General features: G+C 43.5%; 1 protein-coding gene across 1 annotated transcript in view; it reads right to left on the bottom strand.

The window, feature by feature from the left end:
• Positions 1-8,484: 8,484 nt before the first annotated feature.
• The window catches only part of fer1l6 (fer-1 like family member 6), a 93,685-nt gene continuing 76,287 nt past the window's right edge, over positions 8,485-25,882 (bottom strand). The window contains 11 exon segments of the mRNA XM_080456464.1: positions 8,485-9,483; positions 11,706-11,806; positions 14,882-15,039; positions 17,159-17,279; positions 18,806-18,926; positions 19,033-19,131; positions 19,260-19,302; positions 19,305-19,347; positions 20,176-20,318; positions 20,969-21,123; positions 22,790-22,960. Coding sequence (XP_080312590.1) covers positions 9,303-9,483; positions 11,706-11,806; positions 14,882-15,039; positions 17,159-17,279; positions 18,806-18,926; positions 19,033-19,131; positions 19,260-19,302; positions 19,305-19,347; positions 20,176-20,318; positions 20,969-21,123; positions 22,790-22,960 — 1,336 coding nt within the window. The 3' untranslated portion in view covers positions 8,485-9,302.

Genomic DNA, 25,882 nt, shown 5'->3' with positions numbered 1-25,882 from the left:
TTCTTTAATTATGCGTAGTCTGGTGACATGATCGAGGCTAATAATAACCCGCCAAATATGTTAATTTTAATTTTTAATTTGATTTAATTTAATAATTACATTTGGGCTTGTTTTTAACTTAACAAGCCCAAATTTGATGTGCCCGTCCAAGGCTATTTATTCCAGCCCAACGAGTTTTAAAATAGCCCAATCTGGCAACACTGCTACTAATGAGGGTTCGCCGAGTCTCAGCTGTGTAGGAGGCTCTTACGCAAGCTGCGGAGGCAACGCATGACCTGAAATCTACGTGCCTGCTAGGGTACTGCGCAGATTGTGTGGACACACGTAAGACCCGTCGTAGAACCTGCGCAGATGCTCAACGCAGCATCTCTACGAATCTCTTTGGGAAACGCGGCCATTGACAGCTATGGCAGGTGACGAAAGCTTGCCAGACCTATGCCAGGCTAACAACGTTTGCTAAGCTGGCATTGGACAATCACTTTTGGGGTGGGGTTTAGCGAAGGGTCCATTTGAGCAGCGTGTTAGACTAATCATGTTATTTTACTGGGTCATGTGGGAATGATGCATAGATAGTGCTGACTTAGAAACTAATGATTTGGTCTATAAGTAGAAGTTTCACAGGCTTGGGTGCAAGGGTTCAGAGGCTTATTCCAAAAAGCGTTTGAACCATGTGCATCAGGGAGATTTTTGTGACCTTTATTTTTGCTAAAATGAATTAGATTTTAGTTTATTTTTAGGAGATCTTAGGACAGAACCATTGTGGCCCTCTGATGGTTAAGAGAAGGTATTACACTTTTCAGGTCAGGTTTTCCATGTACCCCTCACTGCAGCGCGCAGTAGGGAGGAGGGGGCGGGGCTCCGTGAGGAGGGAGCGGGGCTCCACTGCTTGACTGTTCACAGTACTGATCATTTTGGACCATGACGGAGGCGCGCCGACTCAGCAGACCTTGAGGCCGAGGAGACGCGCCCGAGCGCCTCCAGGCGCGAGTGCCCGCGGCGACCGGCCGATGGTCTGCTAGTCGACTCAGCGCCGTTCGAGTTATGTACCGATATGGACAGAATAGTAAATAATGTTTTGGTGAGAGCGTTTGCCCCAACTGTCACTCAAAGTGGCTACTGGCCAATCATGGAGTCACGCCAGGGAGTAACCCCACCCACTCCTCCTCCATAACCCCGCCCACTCCTCCTAGGAGAAGCCCCACCCCGATCTGCGGGCTGCAGTCAGGGGCTTCTCAGGTTTTCTTGGAAAAATACAGATCTTTGTCTGGTGGTGCTAAAATGTAACTGTAAATTTTGTCTTAATTGAGTGACAGCTTATAAACAGTTCCCGGTCTGGATCACTATCCTGTTAAAACTCACGGATCGAGTATAATATTCAGAGTTTCGATAGTGAACTAAATACTTAATTCAGTGGTTCACCACTGGGGCTAAAAATAGGCTGGACCTCTCTTTTTGTCTAAGGAACAGATAACATTTATAATACCCTAGCATCTAATAGGAGATGTCTGTGTCCTTCTTGAAAATTACCATACTCTTTGTTTGTTCGTCTCTGCTAGGAGCCAGGGAAAGAGAGAGCATTTGACCACAGTGTGCAGATTTAAGGTGAGTGTTGGGGTGTTTGTTAAAATATATACACTATGTACAATATCATAAAAATAACAGTTAAAATATATACACTTTGATTATTCTTCTTTCTTGAGTCTGTGTAGTTAAAAGGACAAAGTCTGGATAACTATGACTTGTGTTGTTAGCAAAGAGAAGTGTCATTTGGAGAAAGTATTCAGTCTTGAAGTAACTGCTGTTTTTGTTAATTCATTGTATTTCTAACTGCTGTTTACAATCAGGAATGTATAATGTGTGTGGACTTATTCTAAAGCTTGAGAGATTTTGAACAAGAATTGTCAAACAGGTTATATTTTGAAATACTGTGTCTAAGTATAATTGATACCTTGTATATGTCATATAGGGAATACATGCTAATGTGTTATGACAGGATGTGGCGGGGGGCTCGGCCATGGCCCTTCAGTATTCATGTGTGTGTGTATATATGATTGGTGAACAGAGATTAGGGATGGGCTTAACTACCTGACCCCTCCCCTTGTGAGCAGGAGGTGAATCTGGTATTCACCTGTTTCCTAGGCTGTGTGTTTTCCACTTCCTGTCGGATTTCATTGGATATCATTAGTCATCTGACCAGTTTCATTGGATCAAATCGACAGGAAGTGGAACACACACAGGAAGTGGAAAGCCTAGGAAACGGGTGAATAAATACTGTTGTTACCTGTTAATGTGTGCGTTGCTAATCCGGCCGCCAGGCAACCGCCATGGGTCGGGCTGAATAAAAATATGCCTTGACTTCACAACCTTGACTGGAACCTTTCCTCCTTGAACCTCTCCCAGGAAACTAAGTATAGCCGCTCTTGACCATAAAATATACTTCAGTATAAGAAGGGGGAAGACAATACATTATGAATTACAAATTCCACTTAACTTTTCCCACTTTTTGCGAGTAATCTCTGTTATCTTGACATTGGGTCTTACAGTGATATCTCTGTTATCTTGACATTGGGTCTTACAGTGACAACTAGTCCTGTTACTCAGACAGTCCAGTCCAGTCCAGACCCATGGCTGTGTGCCAGAGACCACTTTTCCCAAACTTTACTTGTGGAAATTAAATATTTCCTCTGTGAGAATGAAGAATGCTACTAAATGTCTTTTAGTAGGTTTATTTGATACAACAGATGAAATAATATAATGAATAGACGAGAGAGAGAGAGAGAGAGAGAATGAGAGAATCCAGGGAAAAAATATGTTGTGTGTATGACCTACAGTTCAAGAGTTATAGGCTAATAGTGAATCTGTATGTTATAGCGCCACCATGAGGCTGAAAAATGTAGGGTGGCATTTTTTCCTTGGCCTAGTGGGAATATGTGTACAAAGTTTTACCGAAATCGGACGCTGCGTTCATGATTTGAGGCATTTTGTACAAAACGGGTAACTACTGCAAACTTTGGAAGCCAATCTTAGCCAATCAGGATCTATCTTGATCACATGACTATAGAGATAATGTGTACCAATTTGCGTGATGTTTGGACAAAATCTGTAAGAAAAATATAAAAAAATGTGTTAAAGGGAAACTTCGCCGATTTTGCTGCCCATAGCGTCAAATTACGTTTTCCGCAGCTTCTCACCTTATGTCCGCACTACATGACTGCAGGTGACTACAGGTGTAGTTCAAATCCAAACCAACCCCCTTAGCTCAAAGGACCGGCCCCGAAGGTGTCACCGTAACATTGTTCAACCTTCTTTCCCCACTCGACCACTCCCATTAGCTACCTCACATTTGTACTATCATGGCGTCTGCAAACATATCAGAGTTATACTTTAGTACCCGGACCCACACGCAGCTATGCGGACAGTGAGGAGCAACAACCCGTCGGGGATGTTTCCTAGTGGAACTGACAGAATGTACACGGACCGTGGACGGTGGACGCTTGTCTCTCGAGTAAGTAAACATGCTGTAAAGTTGCCACTATCACTATAATCTCATGTTGTATCCCTCGGGTAGACTAAACTAGCTTGTGGAGCCGTGGCGTGAACGGAACGTTTGTTATTGTTGACTTTGCCTGTAGCCACCCTGCACTTTCTCCATTCACAACCCTTTCATCTACATAAACGTTCATATGTCAAATATAAAGTTCTTACCCCGTGGCCACAGATGTTTCAATTGGAATCGGATGGGTCTAAGTACCCGTATCTTCCGTATTGTTCAATAAAAAAACATTTAAATCCGAACGGTGGCCATTTCCTCTTAGATGTATAATGTATCAGAGTGCAATATACATCCCAACCGATAGGGTCGCGTAATTGAAAGCGTAAGGTGAAAATGGCCACCGATTGGATTAAAATGCTTTTTATTAAACAATACGTAAGATGCTGGTACTTAGACCCACCCGATTCAAATTGTAACATCCGTGGCATGAGGTCAGCACTTTATATTTGAAATCTGAACGTTTATGTAGATGTATGGTCTGTACATGTAGAAAGTGCAAACACCAGGTTGAAGCTCCGCCATGACTGACATGTTTCAAAGCTACGGAGTACATGACGACGTCAGGTCCCGAAAATAGCAGATCTACAAGCTCACAACGCGTCTTGGACTCGACACTTTGTAAGCTTGTAGGTCTTCTATTTTCAGTGCGCATGCAACTAAGAATAAATTAGGTATCACCTCGGGTGATATCCATGTAAACTACAAGTCTAATCTAATGTGTTCTTTCCAATGACAGGACAGAAAGTGGTGTCGTCAGCCTGCAAAAATGAAGGAACTGCTGATGAAGACCTTTGACTACAGACATATATATTATTTTTCAAAATAAAACGGTTACATTTACACACTGCTTGCTCTACTCATTGGTATATTCTACATTGTGTAAGCATTTATAATGACAAAATGTATGAACACCCAATTCTATAAGGGTTGTTTGTTGATACTGTTTCATGATATAGGAGATGGTCTTTCATTTGGCAGAATGGTACATAATTACATGACTGTAAGCATTACAGATATAATAGTGAAAAGGTCTTGTTCATTCTGTTAGTAGCCTATTTACTTCTACATGTAATCATTATTTTTCTGGGGACCCCAGCACATTGGATTCAACTTTACTGGTCTTAGATACAATAGGCTATAGTAAAACCTAACATTATCCATATACACCAATTGAAAGCATGAAACGGTCTCCGTTGAAAAACAAAAACAAAAAACGATTAGGCTGTGTATGACAAGAGTATTTGAACATTAGCATGTCATTCTAAAGTAATGCCCATGTTTTCTATAAGTTTAGTCCAAAGAATATAACTGGAAATGACAGTGAAACATTATGCTCTCAGAAATAAGGAGTCACACATGACATGAGTATGAAACGTTTTGTTTTATTATTATATTGTTGACTATGCTGCATATCCATGGATGTCCCGACTCCCAAGTAGAAGATGGACGTCACGTCACCAGCACCGGACTGTATGGTGGGATGGAATGTAGAAAAAAAATTGATGCACGCACGCACGCGCGCGCACACACAGACACACACGTCTAGTGTTACTATGCTAATTTATACATGATATATTTAGTTTACTATAAGATACAATCAAATCAATACAGAACACAATACAACAGCAGCCAAGACTAGTTTCACCTTGCTGGCCCAACAAAGACACGGTGATGATGGGACTGACATCGGTAGATATAGCAAACTTGCAATGGGTAGGCTACTGGTCCAACTGTACTGGTTCAACAGAGGCAGATTTCACGTGGTCCAAGAAAGAACATGGCTTCGATGTCGTGTTTTGTGATCCAAAGGTAGACAAAAAAGTCGGAAAAGTTGGAACGTAACATTCATCATTCTAAAGCATTCAGTGTTGCCAGATCTTGTGAGAGAAATAAGCAACCAGGTATATGAAAACAAGCCCAAAAGAAAATACCTGTGCCAAGAGCACTTTAAACCTAGACATGGGCTATTTGAAAATTGCCGATCTACAAGCTCACAACGCGTAACGATGTGACGCAGTGTGAGCTTGTAGATCTGCTATTTTCCAAAAAATCTTGAGGGGAAAAAAGTGCAAAATGTGGAATATTTTTTAAACATTTTAACAACACATTTTTGGTAGGGTCTCCCTGGCAAATATGTTGGCGCGCAGTGCACAGATGAGGGTCCGTGGAAAAGTACATGAACATGTTTGAGAACCACTGGTTTAAACAACAATCAAAACATTTGGAAACGAGCCCAAATATCAACTACATTTTAGAAACCAGCCGCTTATAATAAGCAGACATGGCAACACTGGCCAATGTGCTGTATGTGTTTGTTGATGTTGTTGTAGTGAGAACTGGGAGGGGAAAGTTACAATGTAGACCACGCCCCCACGCAGCCTCCTCCCCACAAGGAAGTGCAGTGCCACAAAGCATTGTGGTCATTGTAGTAATGCAGCCAAACCCCAGTCATCCAGTCAAAGTCAAGACTTCTATATTTTTCGGGCCATAGGGTGCAAATTTGAAATTTTGCTACTGTTATCTACTATATTATAATAGATAATTAATATATATATTATTAACATTGAGTGACTGCAAGTTCTTCCAGGGGTGAAATGCTCCTTTAAGCTAAAATAGGCCTCCTGGTGGCGCCATAACGTATTATATGGGGCGGCAGTGGCTCAGGGGTAGAGTGGCCGGTAGAGCGCCGGATGGAAGCCGTGAGGTTTCCAGTTCGATCCCGGGCTCCCCCAGAAGTGTTACTGTCGAAGTATCCTTGAGCAAGACACTGAACCCCTAATTGCTCCCGACGAGCAGGGCCCTATAATGGTGAATTAGAGCTAAAGCCTGGCTTTAACCCCTATCCTGGCTTAATTTAGCCGGGATTAGGGCTGAATCGGTTCCATGAAAGCTGAATTATCTTGAAGATTAGTTTAGCCAGTTCACCCTGGCTAAGTTTAGCCATGACCCGATTCCACGAAAGAGAATTGAAGCAAGCCTACCTTAGTTACCATGGCAATTTAGCTGTGAAGTTAGCCTGGTCAGGCCAACAGCCAAGCTTACTCAATCCAGTGCCTTGTTCTTCAAGTTTTTCCACAGTTAATTCAAAACATGTGTTTGTATATGGACTCATTTGAATGACCCTGCATTCAAATACAATGAAATAAATACAATAAGATATAATCAAATTAATTATATTACTGAAATAGTGTGTGACCATGAATCATAATTGTTTCACAATGACTCATGTGATATGTCATTGTCACTATAGTTCATATTGTTGTTAGATGTTTGATAATATATTACAGATTATTTTAAATATTATAAAACATGTCTGACATATATATATATATATATATATATATATATATATATATATATATATATATATATATATATATATATATATATATAAATTATTAGTTACAGGTTTAGAAGAGCCTCTTCACTGAATGTAAGTCAATGAGGAGCATATTTTAAATTATCAATTTCTAGTCAATGGAGATTTTTTTTAAAATTTCTTGTCCACCTTTGGAGTCACCCGATTCGGATGCTATCAATGCATTGAATGGGACATTATCACCTCTTATTAGACCTTTGAATGGGCGAAATAGGCGACATACTGACCTACCCGCGATTTATCAGACCATTCATTGGGTGTTATCAAGACATACTGACCTACCAACGGAGATGACTTAAATAGTTCAGTTTCGGTTTTGGTTTTGGTTTCGGACCATGACGGAGGCGCGCAGTCACAGGCGAACTGTCACCCCGTGAAGGACCACCGAGGGAGCTAAGGCGACCGAGTTGCCGTCCTGAACGGTGTGACGTTCGCCTGTGCCTACTCAGCGCCGTTCGAGTTATGTACCGATAGGCACAGAATCGTAAATATTGTTGTGGGGACTGCTCCGCCTCCAAGTAGGTCAAATCGCGGTAGGTCTAAATCGCGCCTACTCCGTCGCCTACTCGCCCATTCAAAGGTCTGATAAAACGTGATAATCTCCCATTCAATGCATTGATAGCATTCGAAGCCGCTGTTGGAGTTACATCATGATGGCAAGGTAACTACACAACCCAAACCTCTACCAAAGTGGTCTTGCAAATATGGGGTTATTGCGCGTCAACCGCCCCCCCCCCCCCCCCCCCCCCTCCGTGCGTCCCGTCGCGGTGACCCCCCGTCCCCGGGTGTCCCGTTGCCCTCCCGTCGCGCGCGCACACACACACACACACACACACACACACACACACACACACACACACACACACACACACACACACACACACACACACACACACACACACACACACACACACACACACACACACACACACTCTCTCTGTGTGTGCTTGCAATACTTTGCCACGCTTTCTACCTGGATCTATTTATTGCGGTCGCGTTTCCTTTCTTGCTTTATACATTGTACTTCCTTGTATGATTTCATGAGCTGCTGCTATTCAGCCACAGAGAAGAACGCCGCTCTGGTTTTGGACTCCATGATTGGTCAAGTTCAAGGATCGACTTTCATGGTCTTTTATAGGAATACGTGAAGCCTGGCTTCATTATCCTGGCTCGACACAGCCTGGCTTGACAAGGCCTAGCTCGACAAAGTCGCTCCTTTTCAGCCTGGCTTGGCGTTCATGGAACCGAATAAACCAGGCTATACGGACCCGACTTTGTCAAGCCTGGATTTGACTTAAGGCCAGGCTTCAATTCACCTTCGAGGAATAGGGCCCTGGTTGTTGCCTTGCATGGTTTCCTCCGCCATCAGTGTATGAATGTGTGTGTGAATGGGTGAATGTAATGCACAATCTATGTAAAGCGCTTTGGATAAAAGCGCTATATAAATGCACCATTTACCATTTATAACAGACCGATGTGAAGAATTGCCCTCCATGCCTTCGGCCTTGCTGAGACAAATACAGCCAGCTTATTGCGTAAAAATTAAAAAAAATTACCAACTACCCGAATGTCCCCCAGTTAAAAATCGCAGAAACGATAGAAAGCAATGAATGATGAATACATTTTAACATTTATCTTTAAATTATTATCATTTAAAAATAATAAAGAACCCTTGTTGTAAGTTGTTCTTTAACTCAAATGGTTAGTCTCTCCGGTAGGAGAATCCATTTTGTCTCTTACAGAGCAGCCACCCGCTTAAAAAAATAAAAAACAATCTCCATGAATTCATGGGGTGTGCAATTGATAGAAAATAAGTAATGTTTTGGAGTGAACTACTCCTTTAATTCATAATGTAATGTAATTCATTCCCTTCCTAGAAATGTAGTGGAGTCCAAAGTACAATACAATAAAACGTATCTGTAGTGGAGTGAAAGTCATAACTATTCAACATTCTCATGTTTGTAGATCGGCTATTTTTCAAAATATTTTTTTAATACATTTTGAACTTCTGAAATGGGACATTCAGCACAATGAGTACTTTTATTTTTGCTATTTTAAGTATATTTTGATGCCGATACTTTTATACTTTTACTCAAGTACATTTTGAAAACGGAAAAGACTTAAACTATCTACATTGCAGTATTGATACTTTTACTTCAGTAAAATATGTGAGTACTTCTTCCATCACTGTTAATAGGTGTGTGTGTTATCCGTTGATGATCTCCTGGCTGATGGCTCCAGGCAGGGTTATCCATTGAAGATCTTCTGGCTGATGGCTCCAGGCAGGGTTATCCATTGATGATCTTCTTGCTGATGGCTCCAGGCAGGGTTATCCATTGATGACCTTCTGGCTGATGGCTCCAGGCAGGGTTATCCATTGATGATCTTCTGGCTGATGGCTCCAGGCAGGGTGTAGAGCAGCAGCGCCAGGAACAGAGCAGTGATGAGCAGCAGCAGAGCAGCGATGATGTACCTCTTATAGTTCCTCCAGATGAGGTGGAAAAAGCATTTGAAAGGGTTGACCAACCATGAGAAGGAGGTGTCTGGACGACTGGAGAGGGAGGAGGGAAGAGGGAGGAGGGGGGGGGGGGGGATTTGATAGATTGTGATGTCATAGTGCAATTTACAATCTACAATGTATTCATTTATCAGACGCTCGTTATCCAGAGTGACTTAAAGTAAACAAGGTAAACACATACATAGAATACAGAGAGACAGTGTAGTGTCTCAGTAAACTATAGGATCATAGAATACAGAGAGACAGTGTAGTGTCTCAGTAAACTATAGGATCATAGAATACAGAGAGACGGTGTAGTGTCTCAGTAAACTATAGGATCATAGAATACAGATCAAGACGGTGTAGTGTCTCAGTAAATTATAGGATCATAGAATACAGAGAGACAGTGTAGTGTCTCAGTAAACTATAGGATCATAGAATACAGAGAGACAGTGTAGTGTCTCAGTAAACTATAGCCCCTTTCGGGACCCTGTTTGCCTTTTTTATATTTGGGAAAGCGGTATCCAGGGTCCCTTGTCGCTCAAAACACTCTCTCTCGTACTGGCGGCTACCACTGTCTGGTCTCGGGCTAATAGACCATATTCACACGGCGGCCATATTGGAATTTAACATTGAAAGTGCTGCCACCCGGGGTGGCTACTTTCATTGACTTCATAGAAACATGGCCGCCGTGTGAATATGGTCTATAGCTCGTCGCTTAGAAGTTGCAGAGATTTCTCAAAGGTACCAACAAGAGCAATACTAACGCGCCAGAAAGCTGCATTAATCCGCACGGATCGGCGATGCCGTTTAACATTTTTAATAATTTAGTAAAACTTAAGCTCCTCTCTCACACTCTGCTCCACTGCCCATGTCCCGCCACCCCGCGTTGTGATTGTCATGCAAGCATGTAGGAGCTCGCCAATCAGAGGCAGTAACGTAGGACCATAGAGTTATGCGTAGGACGCGCAGCTTGTCAGTCACCGCGGGGAGGCGGGACATGGGCAGTGGAGCAGAGTGTGAGAGAGGAGCTTAAGTTTTACTAAATTATTAAAAATGTTAAACGGCATCGCCGATCCGTGCGGATTAATGCAGCTTTCTGGCGCTTTAGTATTGCTCTTGTTGTTACCTTTGAGAAATCTCTGCAACTTCTAAGCGACGAGCTATTAGCCCGAGACCAGACAGTGGTAGCCGCCAGTACGAGAGAGTGTTTTGAGCGACAAGGGACCCTGGATACCGCCTTCCCAAATATAAAAAAGGTAAACAGGGTCCCGAAAGGGGCTAAGTAAACTATAGGATCATTGCGAACGCGGAAGGAGGCGCCTCCGCCCAAGTGCAGCTTACTATGAAACCGTGCTCGGATTGTGTGTGTGTGTGTGTCTCTGTCTCTCTGTGTGCTTGCACTGCCTGTGTGCAGCCGCCAGAGTGCGCCAGAGTGTAGGAATGTAGACAATGCTCTGATTAAAATGCACAACAGCCTGCAAAACACACACACACAATGTCAATGTTCTCTCCCCATCACGGTGAAATAACACAGATTACAAGTCTGTAAATACACAATATTTTCGAGCTGCGTTCGCTTCCAGCGTTCGCACGTCTTACTTGTAGAATACAGAGAGACAGTGTAGTGTCTCAGTAAACTATAGGATCATAGAATACAGAGAGACAGTGTAGTGTCTCAGTAAACTATAGGATCATAGAATACAGAGAGACAGTGTAGTGTCTCAGTAAACCTTAGGATCATAGAATAGAGAGAGACAGTGTAGTGTCTCAGTAAACTAGGATCACAGGTAAACAATAAACCTAGACTCAGTATAAACAGTAAATATAAAACAATACTTAACTTGATTTTTAATTGTATTTATGTAATCTGCCATGTGCATTATGAAGCTTGAGCGTTTTAGTTTGTTATTCGTTTGTTCATTATTTTTAAATTATTATGTCGGTTCATTGTTTTTGTCAAATGAAATGCAAAAGTGTCCTGTAAGTCCATATGGGCTGTAGTAGAGCTGTTTAACTCCCGTTTTTGAGCAAATCGTGCACTTTTTGTAAGAAGCGTGAAACTTCAGCATAGTTAGTATATGCCATAATGCTCATTTTCAGACGGGAGGGAAGTCAGATTTGAGTAATCTCATATTTAAGTAATCTCATAATTAAGTAACCTCATATTTAAGTAATCCCATATTTAAGTAATCTCAAAATTAAGTAATCTCATATTTAAGAAATCTCATAATTAAGTAATCTCATAATTAAGTAATCTCATAATTACAACTTACTTAGGTTTCTCCAGAGGCTCCGGCTCCTTTCTGGCTCGACCAACCGGATTCTTCTCCGCCTCCTCTGCTGTCACCAGGTGAAACTCCGCCTCCACTTTCCCCTGCAGGCCAATCATAACACCTGTCAGTCAAACAGATGCCAAACCAATTCTCTCTATTTGTGGTGTTTTTTATTTTTTTGCGGTTAAAACAAATTAACAAAAATATAGAAATAATAATAAATGGACACAATGGTTTGGCGACCCTCCTGTAGTGACTCTGAGGACCCCCTTCATGGTAAGTATTAAATGGCACCGTGAACCAGGGGTTTCACCAACTAGTCGACTTTGTAACTAGTCGACTTGTACTAGTCTCCGCCAGGCCGAAAGGCATGGCGAGAGAGTATGTTTTGCCCCCTGTCTGTCCGTCCGTCCGTCCGTCCGTCCGTCCTTCTGTCTGCGACTAGCTAATCTCCGCCACCGTTGGCCTGGTCGCTGTGAAACTGCGCAGACACACTCCCTGGATGCCACAGCAGAACCTCTGCCCCACATTTTTCAGATCAGCCTGTCATAGCGCCACTATGAGGCCGACTTTTGCGAAACACATTTTTGAATATTACTCCGACAGATTTTTTCCAAAAAAAAAATCCGTACACAGTCTTTCTATAGTCATGTGATCAACACGGATCTGTACGATTTTCCATATTCCATCCTGATTGGCTAAGATTGGCTTCCAAAGTTTGCAGGATTGGTTGGTTTTGAACAAAATGCCTCAAATCATGAACGCAGCAAGCAATTTCCGTGAAATTTTCCACGTAGATTCACACTTGGCCCAGGAAGAAATGCCACTTAAAAATGTTCAAATCAGCCTCATGGTGGCGCTATAACAGGCAGATTCACGTTTTTACCTAACTGCACCGATTTGTGTGAAACTTTGCACCCACACTCCCTAGAGGCCAAGGAAAATCCTTTGCCCTGCATTTTTCACATCTGCCTTTTAGAGCGCTACCAGGAGGCTGACTTTTGTAAAACACATTTTTTGCTCTTACTCCTTCAGATTATGTCCAAAAAACACGCAAATCAGTACACAGTATATCTATAGTCATGTGATTAAGATGGATGTGTCTGGAATTTCTTATTCCATCCTAATTGGCTAACATTGGCTTCCAAAGTTTGCAGGATAGGTCCGTTTTGAACAAAATGCCTCAAATCATGAACGCAGTGTGCAATTTCCATGACATTTTGCACACACATTCCCACTAGGCCGAGCAAGAAATGCCATCCTTTTCACATTGGCCTGTTATAGCGCCACCAGCAGGTCTAATTTAGCAAAACACATTGTTGGAACAAATTGCCTAAAATCATGAATGCAGTGGCCGATTGCCGTGAAAGGCCTATGAAGAAATGGCACCCTTTTCACATTGGCCTATTATAGCACCACCAGGCCACAATAACCTACCTGACCTGGCGGAGACGTGTGCTCCGAGGAGCACTTTTTCTAGTTCTTTTTTTTTTCTCGTAATTTTCTTTTTTTCTTTTATGTAGGCCGACAAGGTAGCAGCTAATTTAAACTAGATTATAGTCATATAGTCTCATAGCTAATTTAAACTAGATTATAGTCATATAGTCTCATAGCTAATTTAAACTAGATTATACAGTCATATAGTCTCATAGCTCATTTAAACTAGATTATAATTATATAGTTTCATAGCTAATTTAAACTAGATTATATTCATATAGTCTCATAGCGCGCGACCGAGTGCCGCGCTATGAGCTTGTAGAACATTTTTAACTCATTTATTTTCTGCTGGGGGGTCCCCGGAACAACATATTTTGAGATGGGGGTCCGCGGCCAAATACATATCATTTTGGGTGGTCCTTGACATGAAAAAGTTTGAGCACCACTGGTATATAGCAACATATGTTTTTTCAAAACATTTGTAGAATCCCCAGAAGCAAAGATTTGAGTAAAATATTTATATATTAAAAGATGTAAACGCATTTTCATGATTTAAAAAAAAAATAGCAGATCTACAAGCTTGTAGCGTGGCATTCGGTGCCACGCTATGAGCTTGCATATCTGCTTTTTTTGGATAGCCAAAGAAATCAAAAAATGACACAGATGCGTTCCCGGTCTTAATGGGTTAACAACAATAACCCATTGCTATGCAGAAGTTCAGAACCATCTGAAAACTAAACACCCGCTGTCACAAGACAGCAGCATTGTCACAAGACAGCTGCGCTTCCACAAGGCAGCAGCGCTGTCACAAGACAGCTTCCACAAGACAGCAGCTTCCACAAGACAGCAGCGCTGTCACAAGACAGCAGCACTGTCACAAGACAGCGGTTAAGTTTGCATCCCTCCCACGTTGATGCACTATAGTCTTTCTTAGCGCTAACCTCCCACGTTGATGCACTATAGTCTTTCTTAAAGCTAACCTCCCACGTTGATGCACTATAGTCTTTGTTAACGCTAACCTCCCACGTTGATGCACTATAGTCTTTCTTAACGCTAACCTCCCACGTTGATGCACTAAAATCTTTCTTAAAGCTAACCTCCCACGTTGATGCACTATAGTCTTTCTTAACGCTAACCTCCCACGTTGATGCACTATAGTCTTTCTTAACGCTAACCAAAAAGAAGGCAGGGTGAGCATAACAAACGAGGAGGACAATGACAGCGAGTAGCCTAGCCCTGTGTGTTATTGACCAACAGCTGGATTTATTGTTGTACTTTGTTTAACGAGAAACACGGCAGATACAGTCATTTTGGTGAGTCCAGTTTCCATTCCTTACTGTAGCATCTAAAATGGACGTGGATTGTGGCAATTGTGAAATAAATGCTGTTGTTCGTTGTTGCAGTGTGATAAAGAGTGAAGGGCCTTCTCTGAAGGCTTATGTTGCGTTTGTGTGTGTGTGTATATCCGTTGCCATGGCAACCTAGCTGCCTGCGGAATGCCGTACCCCAGAGTGTTTTGCTTCATTACTATTTATATGCATTTGATGTTCAGAAACTGTGATAGGCTACTATTACATTGTGTGAGATGCTTGAACTCGCCGTCTTACAAAATACAATTGTCATCGTTAGGCTAGAACTCTACCCTCTGTATTATTACATAATAGGTAAACATCCACTAGTCGGCTACTAGTGAGTCAAATTTGTCAACTAGTACAACTCGTTAGTGGTGAACGGCCTACGGTGAGCTCTCCAGCCTTAGCAAAGGGCCACCATCCTCTGGCTCTCTTCTGCTGGAAGATGGAGATCTTCTCCAGCTCGTCCCTCAGCGTCTCCAGCCTGCACCACTTGGCAGACTTAGCCCCATGAGGGAACCCGTGCAGGTCCAGCTCTACTGTGCCTACACACACACACACACACACACACACACACACACACACACACACACACACACACACACACACACACACACACACACACACACACACACACACACACACACACGATTGTAGAGTGGTAACTTTCTGTGCACAACTATGTATAAATCAGGCATGTCTAATCCTAACCCCTAAACCCTGACCTCTGACCTCTAAATGTCTAAACCTAACCTCTAAACGGCTTTGCATATCTTCATATAATTGGTCCTCAGTAATACTGATGTTAGAATGGTACCATCCCCCCCCCCTGCTCGCTGTGTCTCAGAGGAGGGCTGTGGACACTTCAGAAAACCTGCCTACCAGTGACATCATTGTTAGGCAGTTTTTTTTTTTTCAAACATGATTTCATTTTTTTTTAAAGATTTTTATGAACGTGAGAACAATGGCTTCCATTATAGCATGCCAACATTATAGCGTGCTAACTTTCCAGGAATAGAAAGCCTGCAATTTCTATTAGCTTGGATGTTATGTTATGAACTGACCAATTATACGAAAATAGGTTGAAAATGGGCGAGGTCGTCCTTTAACTCTTTGACTGCCAATGCACGAGATTTCTCGTCATATTTTGCTATGGCCCACACCGACAATGACGAAATGTTGTGTTTCCAGTGGTTTTGCACTAGATGGCGCTGTTCGCTCGCCTATGGGTCACCGTTTGGCTCTCTGTGAAGGAGAGGAGCAGCGGGTCACGCGATCGCTAAACAAACAGCCCCGTTCTCTCCCTTGTAATTCGATCTGGAAGAATCCAGTTGTCTTTCTATGCACGGAATGACACTCGCGTGCAATGTATACTAAGTCGTGTGAGATCGGTTTTGTAATTCGATCTGGAAGAATGGCTTTTCCAGGGTTTCTGCAGGTTTTTTGGTGAAAACAGCCTACATTCAACTGGCCACAACTGCGAATCGGATGGTCGCGGCGGCTCGCTTTCCCCCCCTTCTACGAGACTCGGCTACGTCTTTGAAAGCGATCAGGGGATCGATCATTCTGGAGATAAATATTCTATGATTTTTCATAGGTTAGAGAAAACACTCGAAAATGGCAAAATTATGTTTTATTTCTGGCAGTCAAAGAGTTAATATGCAGTCTCACCATCTTTTTCTGTTTTAACCATAAAACAAGCATTTTTCTTGCGAGGAGCAGGAAGGTGGTCGTCACAATGTCTGTCCTCATTCTACTGTACATTTAGTCCTCATTCTACTGTACATTTGGTCCTCATTCTACTGTACATTTGGTCCTCATTCTACTGTACATTTGGTCCTCATTCTACTGTACATTTGGTCCTCACAGGAATAGTACAACTTACAATTTACAATGTAAGCATTTATCAGACACTCTTAATCCAGAGCAATTTACAGTAAGCAAGGACAACACAAGTTAATACATCAAATATATAGAAATAGTAATCTAGGATCATAGGTAAACCAATAACCTATCATCAGTCTAACAGTAGAATATCCAAAACATCTATATAATCTGTCCATTGTAGCCTTTGCATAAGCCTGCAAGGTGAAACAAACATAATATAATATAACACCGGCTTCGAATGCTATCAATGCATTGAATGGGAGATTATCACGATTTATCAGACCATTGAATGGGCGAGTAGGCGACGAGTAGGCGATATACTGACCTACCCGCGATTTGTCAGACCATTCATTGGGCGTAATCAGGAGCTACTGACCTACTTGGAGGCGGAGCAGTCCCCACAACATGATTTACGATTCTGTGCCTATCGGTACATAACTCCAACGGCGCTGAGTATGCTCAGGCGAACGTCACACCGTTCAGGACGGCAACTCGGTTGCTTTAGCTCCCTCGGTGGTCCTTCACGGGGTTCCAGTTCGCCTGAGACTGCGCGCCTCCGTCATGGTCCGAAACCAAAACCAAAACCGAAACTGGACTATTTAAGTCATCTCCGTTGGTAGGTCAGTATGTCTTGATAACACCCAATGAATGGTCTGATAAATCGCGGGTAGGTCAGTATGTCGCCTACTCAAAGGTCTAATAAAAGGTGATAATGTCCCATTCAATGCATTGATAGCATCCGAATGGGGTGAATATAAAGGTAATACAAACACACACCCAGGAAGTCGTCGGATGAGAGTCTTTCAAAGTCCCACACCTGCATGACCAGAACAGCTGGCATCTTCTGCTCCGTCTGGTCCAGAGAGAAGATACTCTCTCTCTTACTGACCACCACCACCTACACACACACACACACACACACACACACACACACACACACACACACACACACACACACACACACACACACACACACACACACACACACACACACACACACACACACACACACACACACACACACACACACACTACATCAGACGCGAAGTAGACATTAATAAACCATTAATAAAGCATTTAATACTACTGAATAAACTGAAGGCGATTGGCTTTGATAACACATCTATGAACTGATTGGCTTTGATAACACATATATGAACTGATTGGCTTTGATAACACATCTATGAACTGGATGAAATGATACCTTAAAGGAAGGCAAAAGTTCTTCCATGTCAATGGAACCATGTCCTCATCCCTCCCAGTGAACTGTGGGGTTCCCCTAGCCTCGCGTAGCCAGACTATATCACTGCGTGGATATGAGTCTGGTGCCTCTATGAGGACGTTTTTTTTTCCAGGGAGGCCGGATCAAAACAATGGCTCTGGATGCAATTGGTTAGACCTACAACCAACTACCAATCACAGTCTCCCATATTTGAATACTGGGCTCTGATTGGTCACCCCAGACTTCGGGAGCAGGAAATGGATTCACAACGGAGCAGTGCCAACGGTGCACTGGCAGATTCGTCTGGTCCCAGGCTAGGGTTCCCCAAGGAAGCATACCAGGGCCGTCACTGTTCCTTCTATACATTAACTACATGAAAGCAGCCTGTACTGTAACTGCAATTTGTTCTTGTTCACTGATGACTCAGCACTCCTGGTCTCGGGGGGAGGACAAAATGCAAGTTGAGGAAGCCCACAGTTCTGAACTCAGTAAAATCTGCACTTGGCTTTCTAATAATTTTTAGTAAAACAAACTGTCATTACACCTTAGTAAAACAAACTGTCATTACACCTTAGTAAAACAAACTGTCATTACACCTTAGTAAAACAGAGTCCTTTCTTTTTGGGTCCAGACATTCAGTTAGTAAGGCAACTGACTTCAAGGTCAGAGTTGACGATAATGTAATCGCAAGTAAAGAAAAGATGTATTCTAGCTGACAAGTGAAATTATTGCATCAAAAGTGATCAAGAAAGTCGACCAAAGAACAAGGTTTTTGGGCAGGATCTCCTCTTTTGCACTAAAGACCCTATAGGTGGAGCCCTCATTCAATGTCATTTTGATTACGCTTTGCACCTCTTGGTTCTCCAACACCTCAATGGATGGATGAGTGCATGGATGGATGAGTGTATGGATGGATGGATGGATGAGTGGATGGATGGATGAGTGTATGGATGAGTGGATGGATGGATGGATGGATGGATGGATGGATGGATGGGTTAGATGGATGGATGGATGGATGAGTGAGTGGATGGATGGATGAGTGGATGGATGAATGGATGGATGAATGGATGGATGGGTGGATGAGTGGATGGGTGGATGGATGGATGAGTGGATGGATGGATGAGTGGATGGATGAGTGGATGGATGGATGGATGGATGGATGGATGAGTGGGACAGGTGGACAGATGGAAGGATGGGTGGACCTTCTCAGCGGGCAGGTAGCTGAAAGGGAAGACGAATCTCCAGTTGAAGTTTCCTTCTCCGGTCAGAGAGTTGTAGTGAACGTCTGTCTCCTGACGGTTCTCCTCTAAGCCCTTCAACCAGCTAGAGACAGACAGACAGACATTGTGTTCTTAGCAGAGAACAAATTAGAGGGAATGAAGCTGCAGTGGTCTGTCTGTCTGTCTGTCTGTCTGTCTGTCTGTCTCACCCTTTAACATAGATGTCAGAGGACTGCTGTCCGGTCAGGAAGTTACTGTCCTCCAAAATCACATCCTCTGTGTTCCAGATGATGATACGCAACTCATACCTACACGCACGCACGCACGCACGCACGCAATCAGAGGAGAGAACTATTAATGTATGCATTTGTAACCGAGAGTGTAGAAATGTAAGCAAACCAAACATTGTGTGTGTGTGTGTGTGTGTGTGTTTCACCCTTTAGGTTTGCGAGGGGAGATGACCACTGAGGGTCCGGGAGAGGAAGATCCATGGGAAACATGTCCACCCACATCTGGACCTGACCCTACACACACACACACGCACACACGCGCACGCACGCACGCACGCACGCACACCACGCACACACGCACACAATGGGAGGGGATATGCGTACATATATATTATGTACCATAACAATGATATCTTATTAATCAAAACAAACCACATGTATTTATTCTGTAAATCATTATGTGAGTGTTGTGAGCTTATAGATCGGCTATTTAAAAAAAAACATTTTTTGAAAATGTGTTTACTGTGAGTACTTTTACTTTTGGTACTTAAAGTATATTGCCAAATACGTTTGTACTTTACTCAAGTACATTCTGAATACCAGACGTTTACTTGTAACAGAGTATTTCTTATGGCATTGATACTTTTACTTAAGTAAAAAATGTGAGTACATGGATGGTTGTGTACTCACTGATGGGTGGGCCTCAGTGTGTTGAGGTTGTGTACCTACTGATGGGTGGGCCTCAGTGTGTTGAGGTTGTGTACCTACTGATGGGTGGGCCTCAGTGTGTTGAGGTTGTGTACCTACTGATGGGTGGGCCTCAGTGTGTTGAGGTTGTGTACCTACCTGATGGGTGGGGCCTCAGTGTGTTGAGGTTGTGTACCTACTGATGGGTGGGCCTCGGTGGTGTTGAGGTTGTGAACCTACTGTTGGGTGGGCCTCAGTGTGTTGAGGTTGTGTACCTACTGATGGGGTGGGCTCAGTGTGTTGAGATTGTGAACCTACTGATGGGTGGGCCTCAGTGTGTTGAGGTTGTGTACCTACTGATGGGTGGGCCTCGGTGTGTTGAGGTTGTGTACCTACTGATGGGTGGGCCTCAGTGTGTTGAGGTTGTGTACCCACCTGGTCCATGCCGGGCCGGGCCTTGTGGAACAGGGTTCTGGTCTCGATGTGTTCTGGAACCAGCCTGCAGCCGTCTGGCATCTCTGACCAGCGATGGAGGATCTTCAGAGACAGATGTTCATACGACTCCACCGTCTCCTCATCTGGAACACATTATACCAGATTATACCAGATTATACCAGATCACATCATTTTACATCAGTGGTTATCAATTTCTAACTTCAAGGACCAAGAACAGGGGAAACTGTTCGGTCGACTGCAGGTGCGGGAGTCTCAAAAACATCAAGGAAAACTGGCAGAAAAAGACTTGGTCGCTGCATAAATATTAAGGAAAACTGAGATTAAAAATATATTATTTATTTATTTTTAAGTGCTCTGTGCTCATAGTGAGTCTTTTTATTTTATTGTTTTAATCCTCTAATAATATGAGGATTTTAATTCACCTCTCACTATGAGCACATAGCACTTTATGATATGATGTGGAGAAGAGATCCAGTAGAACTAAACTAGTGGAGAAGAGATCCAGTAGAACTAAGACTAGTGGAGAAGAGATCCAGTAGAACTAAGACTAGTGGAGAAGAGATCCAGTAGAACTAAGACTAGACCTTGTCCCCCGGTGTAGACCTTGTCCCCCCCGGTGTAGACCGTTTCCCCCAGTGTAGACCTTGTCCCCCCCGGTGTAGACCTTGTCCCCCAGTGTAGACCTTGTCCCCCTGGTGTAGACCTTGTCCCCCCCAGTGTAGACCTTGTCCCCCCCGGTGTAGACCTTGTCCCCCCCCCAGAGGACACTGACCTTCATCTATGAAGACGGTCTTCCCGGTGAAGACCTTGTCTCCCACACTGATCCTCCCTCGGCTGAAGTGAGGTCCATCCAGCCTGCTGTCTCTGCACAGCTTCACCAGCAGCTCTGAGGGCTTCAACCTGTCTCTCCACGCATTGTACCCATCCCTGAAAGACAGACATACAGACATATATATATAAAATATATATACAAATAGTGAATGTGGTGGTTCACCATGGGGGGGGGAGAGAGTGAGAGAGAGAGAGAGAGAGAGAGAGAGAGAGAGAGAGAGAGAGAGAGAGAGAGAGAGAGAGAGAGAGAGAGAGAGAGAGAGGAGAGAGAGAGAGAGAGAGAGAGAGAGAGAGAGAGAGAGAGAGAGAGAGAGAGAGATGAGAGAGAGAGATCCAGGCTAATGGCGATCTCTCCCCCATTATGGCCTAATTATGGTTTCTCTTCTCTTCAGGGACATCCATGGCCTTTCTCTCTGGAAGGCCAGCCTTTACCCAACTGATACTGGGCAGTACCTTGCTAATTGTTTAGCCCTCCTTTTGGAGAGGCTGGCCATTTGAAGGCCCCTCACAACCAACTAGGCTACCAAAAAAAAATAATTACATCTGTAGCCTAGCTGAGAGATGGTCTGCTCTAGCTGATGATATTTTAGCACTTTGGTTAGGAAGGCTTCCTCTAAGCTGTAATCAAAAGTACAGCCGACCTCGAGAATGAACACCTCCCTATGGTTTTTCATTAACAACAATGACATCAGGGGTGTTAGCTGAATGTTAGAGAACACAGAATCATCATTACACAGGCTAGACATGCTCGGCTTCACAGTTAGAATGCTTATACAGCATGATGGAGGACCTGAAAATAGTAGTGACATCTTTTGATATCAGATCCACTATTCTGTCATGCCTACTTATGTATGTATGTATGGGTGCATACATGGCACCCATTTAAGATGTGGAACATGGTTTTCAGCTATTTGTTCATGACCATGATGTATACGAGGAGCATGGTTGCCTGGAAACCAGATGGAGAGGTTAAGTTTAGATGGTAAAACTGCAACCTCACTTTCAGAGTAAAGACAACAATGCTTTCGTCTAAAGCAAAATTTTGAACACAGAGTGAGACAGAATGATCCGCAGCAGGAGACATGCAGTCTTCCCTTGCAGGCTTAGCTCAGTCCAGTGCTGCCGCTGCCTTTGCTGTTGTGCCCATAAGAGGCGACCTCGGGCATTAGTCAGAGGGAGTTGGTGTTCTGTTCCACATACAGTCATAGATGCTCTGACAGAGATACTGGAGTTTTGATTGATTGATTGATTGAAAATGTTATTAGGCAAACAAATGTAAAACAACACAGTTACATTTATAATACTTTTGTCTAAAAGGTCCGACCAAAAAAGTCCTTGCGGACTTGTTTCCGTGGGGTCCTTGAATTAATTTCAGATATAAAGTCCTCCGAGACAGCCATCGCCTCAGAGTTAGACCCTACCCACTTCAAGGTAACATCAGCCCAACAGCACAGATTGTTTAAGTCCGGCCAGTCTGACCACACACCGAAGCCGGGGAACGACTGTCTAGCTTTCCACTAAGTTTCCTTCTGAAGCCTAGGAAGCTATAGGATCCGAGCCTCATGCCAGGGGGACCTTACGTAGGTTTTAGGTCCAAGAACAGAGATGAACGTGCAAGCTCTCTCACATACTGGTCATCATTGTTCAGCATATTTAACAAATGGGAGAGCCTCGTAGCAATTATGTCCATTCAAAAATGGACACACACACACACACACACACACACACACACACACACACACACACACACACACACACATACACATGGTACTCAGAGGGAAGGCCGCAGGAGGCTCGGTGTCGGCTGTAGAACCTGTTCTCCAGGTCGATACGAGTCTCTCCTATCAGGTCGTCTCCTCCTATTACATCATAGTCATACACCAACACTGACAGCACTGACTCCCTGGGGAAGGAGGCCTGGATCTCAAAGGACCTGAGGAGAGGAGAGGAGAGGAGAGGAATTACTGAACAGTTAATTTGATCCTGTTAAATTAAAGGAGCACTTTGCCCATTTTCAACCTAGGAGGGCTGTGGACAGTTCAGACACCTGCCTACCAGTTACATCATCGATGGGGAATCCAAGCAAATAGAAACTGCAGGCTTTCTATTCCTGGAAAATGATGAGACACAGACTGGCCCTCATTTATCAAAGGAGCGTGAAAAACGGCTTATATTTTTCCATAAATGCGGCCGTACACCAACGTCGAAGTCACATTTATCAAGCAATCCTATACAGCCAATCCTAGCGTACATCAGGTCGGAGCCACACACACACCACACACACACACACATACACATACACATACACATACACATACACATACACGCACACACACACACACACACGCCCAACTGTGTCTTTCATGTAATATCATGATACTAATCACATCGCCATGAATGGAATACGCTTGTATATTTATTGCCAGACCCAAGGGGTCGGGCTTACATGAGGCTTTGTACCTGTTTCGTCCATACATGGGCAGGGGCCATTTGTCCTCCGGCCCCAGCCAAAAAAAAGTTTGTGACGTCCCCTTTCGTCACAAACTATTCATGACATCATGAACTTCAGTTATAAAGTGGTTTGTAGGTGTGTTACATACTAGGACTTCATTTAGGGTCTGGCAGAACCAGGGGCCTGTTCCTCAAAAGGTGAATTAGAGCTAAAGCCTGGCTTTAGCACCTATCCTGGCTTAATTTAGCCAGGATTAGAGCTGAATCGGTTCCACAAAAGCTGAATTATCTTGAAGATTAGTTTAGCCAGTTCACCCTGGCTAAGTTTAGCCTTATCCGATTCCACATAAGAGAATTGAAGCAAGCCTAGTTTAGTTACCATGGCAACTTAGCTGTGAAGTTAGCCTGGTCAGGAGCAGGCTAACAGCCAAGCTTACTTAATCCAGTGCCTTTGTTCTTCAAGTTTTTCCACAGTTAATTCAACACGTGTGTTTGTATATGGACTCATTTGAATGACCCTGCATTCAAATAAAATGAAATCAATACAATAAGAATATAATCAATTTAATTATATTACTGAAATAGTGTGTGACCATGAATCATAATTGTTTCACAATGACTCATGTGATATGTCATTGTCACTCTGTTAACACTATAGTTCATATTGTTGTTAGATGTTTGATAATATATTACTTTTTTTTTTAATATTATAAAAAATGTCTGACACATACACATATATATATATATATAAATTATTAGTTACGGGTTTAAAGGAGCCTCTTTGTAAGTCAATGAGGAGCATATTTTAAATTATCAATTTCTAGTCAATGGAGAAATGATTTTTTATTTCTTGTCCACCTTTGGAGTTACATCATGATGGCAAGGTAACTACACAACCCAAACCTCTACCAAAGTGGTCTTGCAAATGTGGGGTTATTGCGTGTCTCGTCCCGTCCCCCCCGCTCATCCTGTCACGGGCACGACCCCTGTCGCGGTCAACTGTCCCCCCCCCCCCCACCCCCCCGTCCCGTCCCGTCCCGTCCCCGTCCCGTCCCCGTCCCGTCCCGTTGCGGCCCCCGTCGCAGTACACCCCCCCCCCCCCCCCCTGTCCGTCCGTCCCGTCCCGTCCGTCCCGTTGCCCGTCCGTCTCAAACACACGCACACACACACACACACACACACACACACACACACACACACACACACACACTCTGTGTGTGCTTGCAATACTTTGCCACGCTTTCTCCCTGGATCTATTTATTGCGGTTGCGTTTCCTTTCTTGCTTAAATACATTTTACTTCCTTGTATGATTTCATGAGCTGCTGCAGTGCTGCTGTTCAGCCACAGAGAAGAACGCTGCTCTGGTTTTGGACTCCGTGATTGGTCAAGTTCAAGGATTCTGCTATCGACTTTCATGGTCTTCTATAGAAATACGTGAAGCCTGGCTTCATTATCCTGGCTCGACACAGCCTAGCTTGACAAGGTCTAGCTCGACAAAGTCGCTCCTTTTCAGCCTGGCTTGGCGTTCCAGGAACCGAATAAACCAGGCTATACAGACCCGACTTTGTCAAGCCTGGATTTGACTTAAGGCCAGGCTTATTTAATTCACCTTTTGAGGAACAGGCCCCAGGTCTCCTGGTCTTGTTTACCCCATACCGAGCAGTGTGCGTTCAAGTTACACTAAAGCAGTCATGTAGGCTATTCCCCATGAGACTCGGGCAGGCTGCAGTGATCCCGTGCCGCCACGTTAATAAGAGATTGGAGCGTCGGGTTTATATCCTTAACCCAGCCAGGTTGTAGCCTACATAACTCTGTGACATAACTCCATACCATAGGACAAGCCACTGTAAGTTTGTAGACCTCACTGTCCCGAGCCCCGAAAATGGCCTTCCAAAAGCGCTCGTATATTTTGAAAATAGCAGATCTACAATTTTTTCAAGGTGGGAAGGTGACACAGGTTCGAACTCATTGAAGGCAGCAGAGCAGGTGACAGTTATGGAGGTATCAAAAGAGGGCATTACAATCTGAGCTCTAATAGAGACAATCTTATCAATGAAGAAATGCAAAAATTGTTCACACACTTCTGGTGAAGCATCCATGCTGGTGGATTGTGGAGTTACCAGAATGGAGTTAATTGTCTTGAACAGAACAAGGGGTTTGTGGCAGTTATTTGAAATTATATCAGAAAAAAAAGGGAGGGGCTGGAGCAGCTCTGGAATCACCCACGGTGATTATGAGAAGGAAGGGCCTTATAGATCACCGTGCCAAAAAACATGGCTCCCCATCCGCTTCCGTTCTATCTCCTTCTCTAAAACCCCTATAAAACGACTCATTTTGTATGCGCGATCGCTGCGCCATTGTGACCCGCATGAAAGATGTTATCGTTCCAGGCGTTAGCCAGGA

This window comes from Gymnoscopelus braueri (assembly GCF_963280865.1).
Source record: "Gymnoscopelus braueri genome assembly, chromosome: 18".
Taxonomy (NCBI): Eukaryota; Metazoa; Chordata; class Actinopteri; order Myctophiformes; family Myctophidae; genus Gymnoscopelus; species Gymnoscopelus braueri.
The sequence above is the reverse complement of the archived record's forward strand: the minus strand, read 5'-3'. Positions and strand labels throughout refer to the sequence as shown.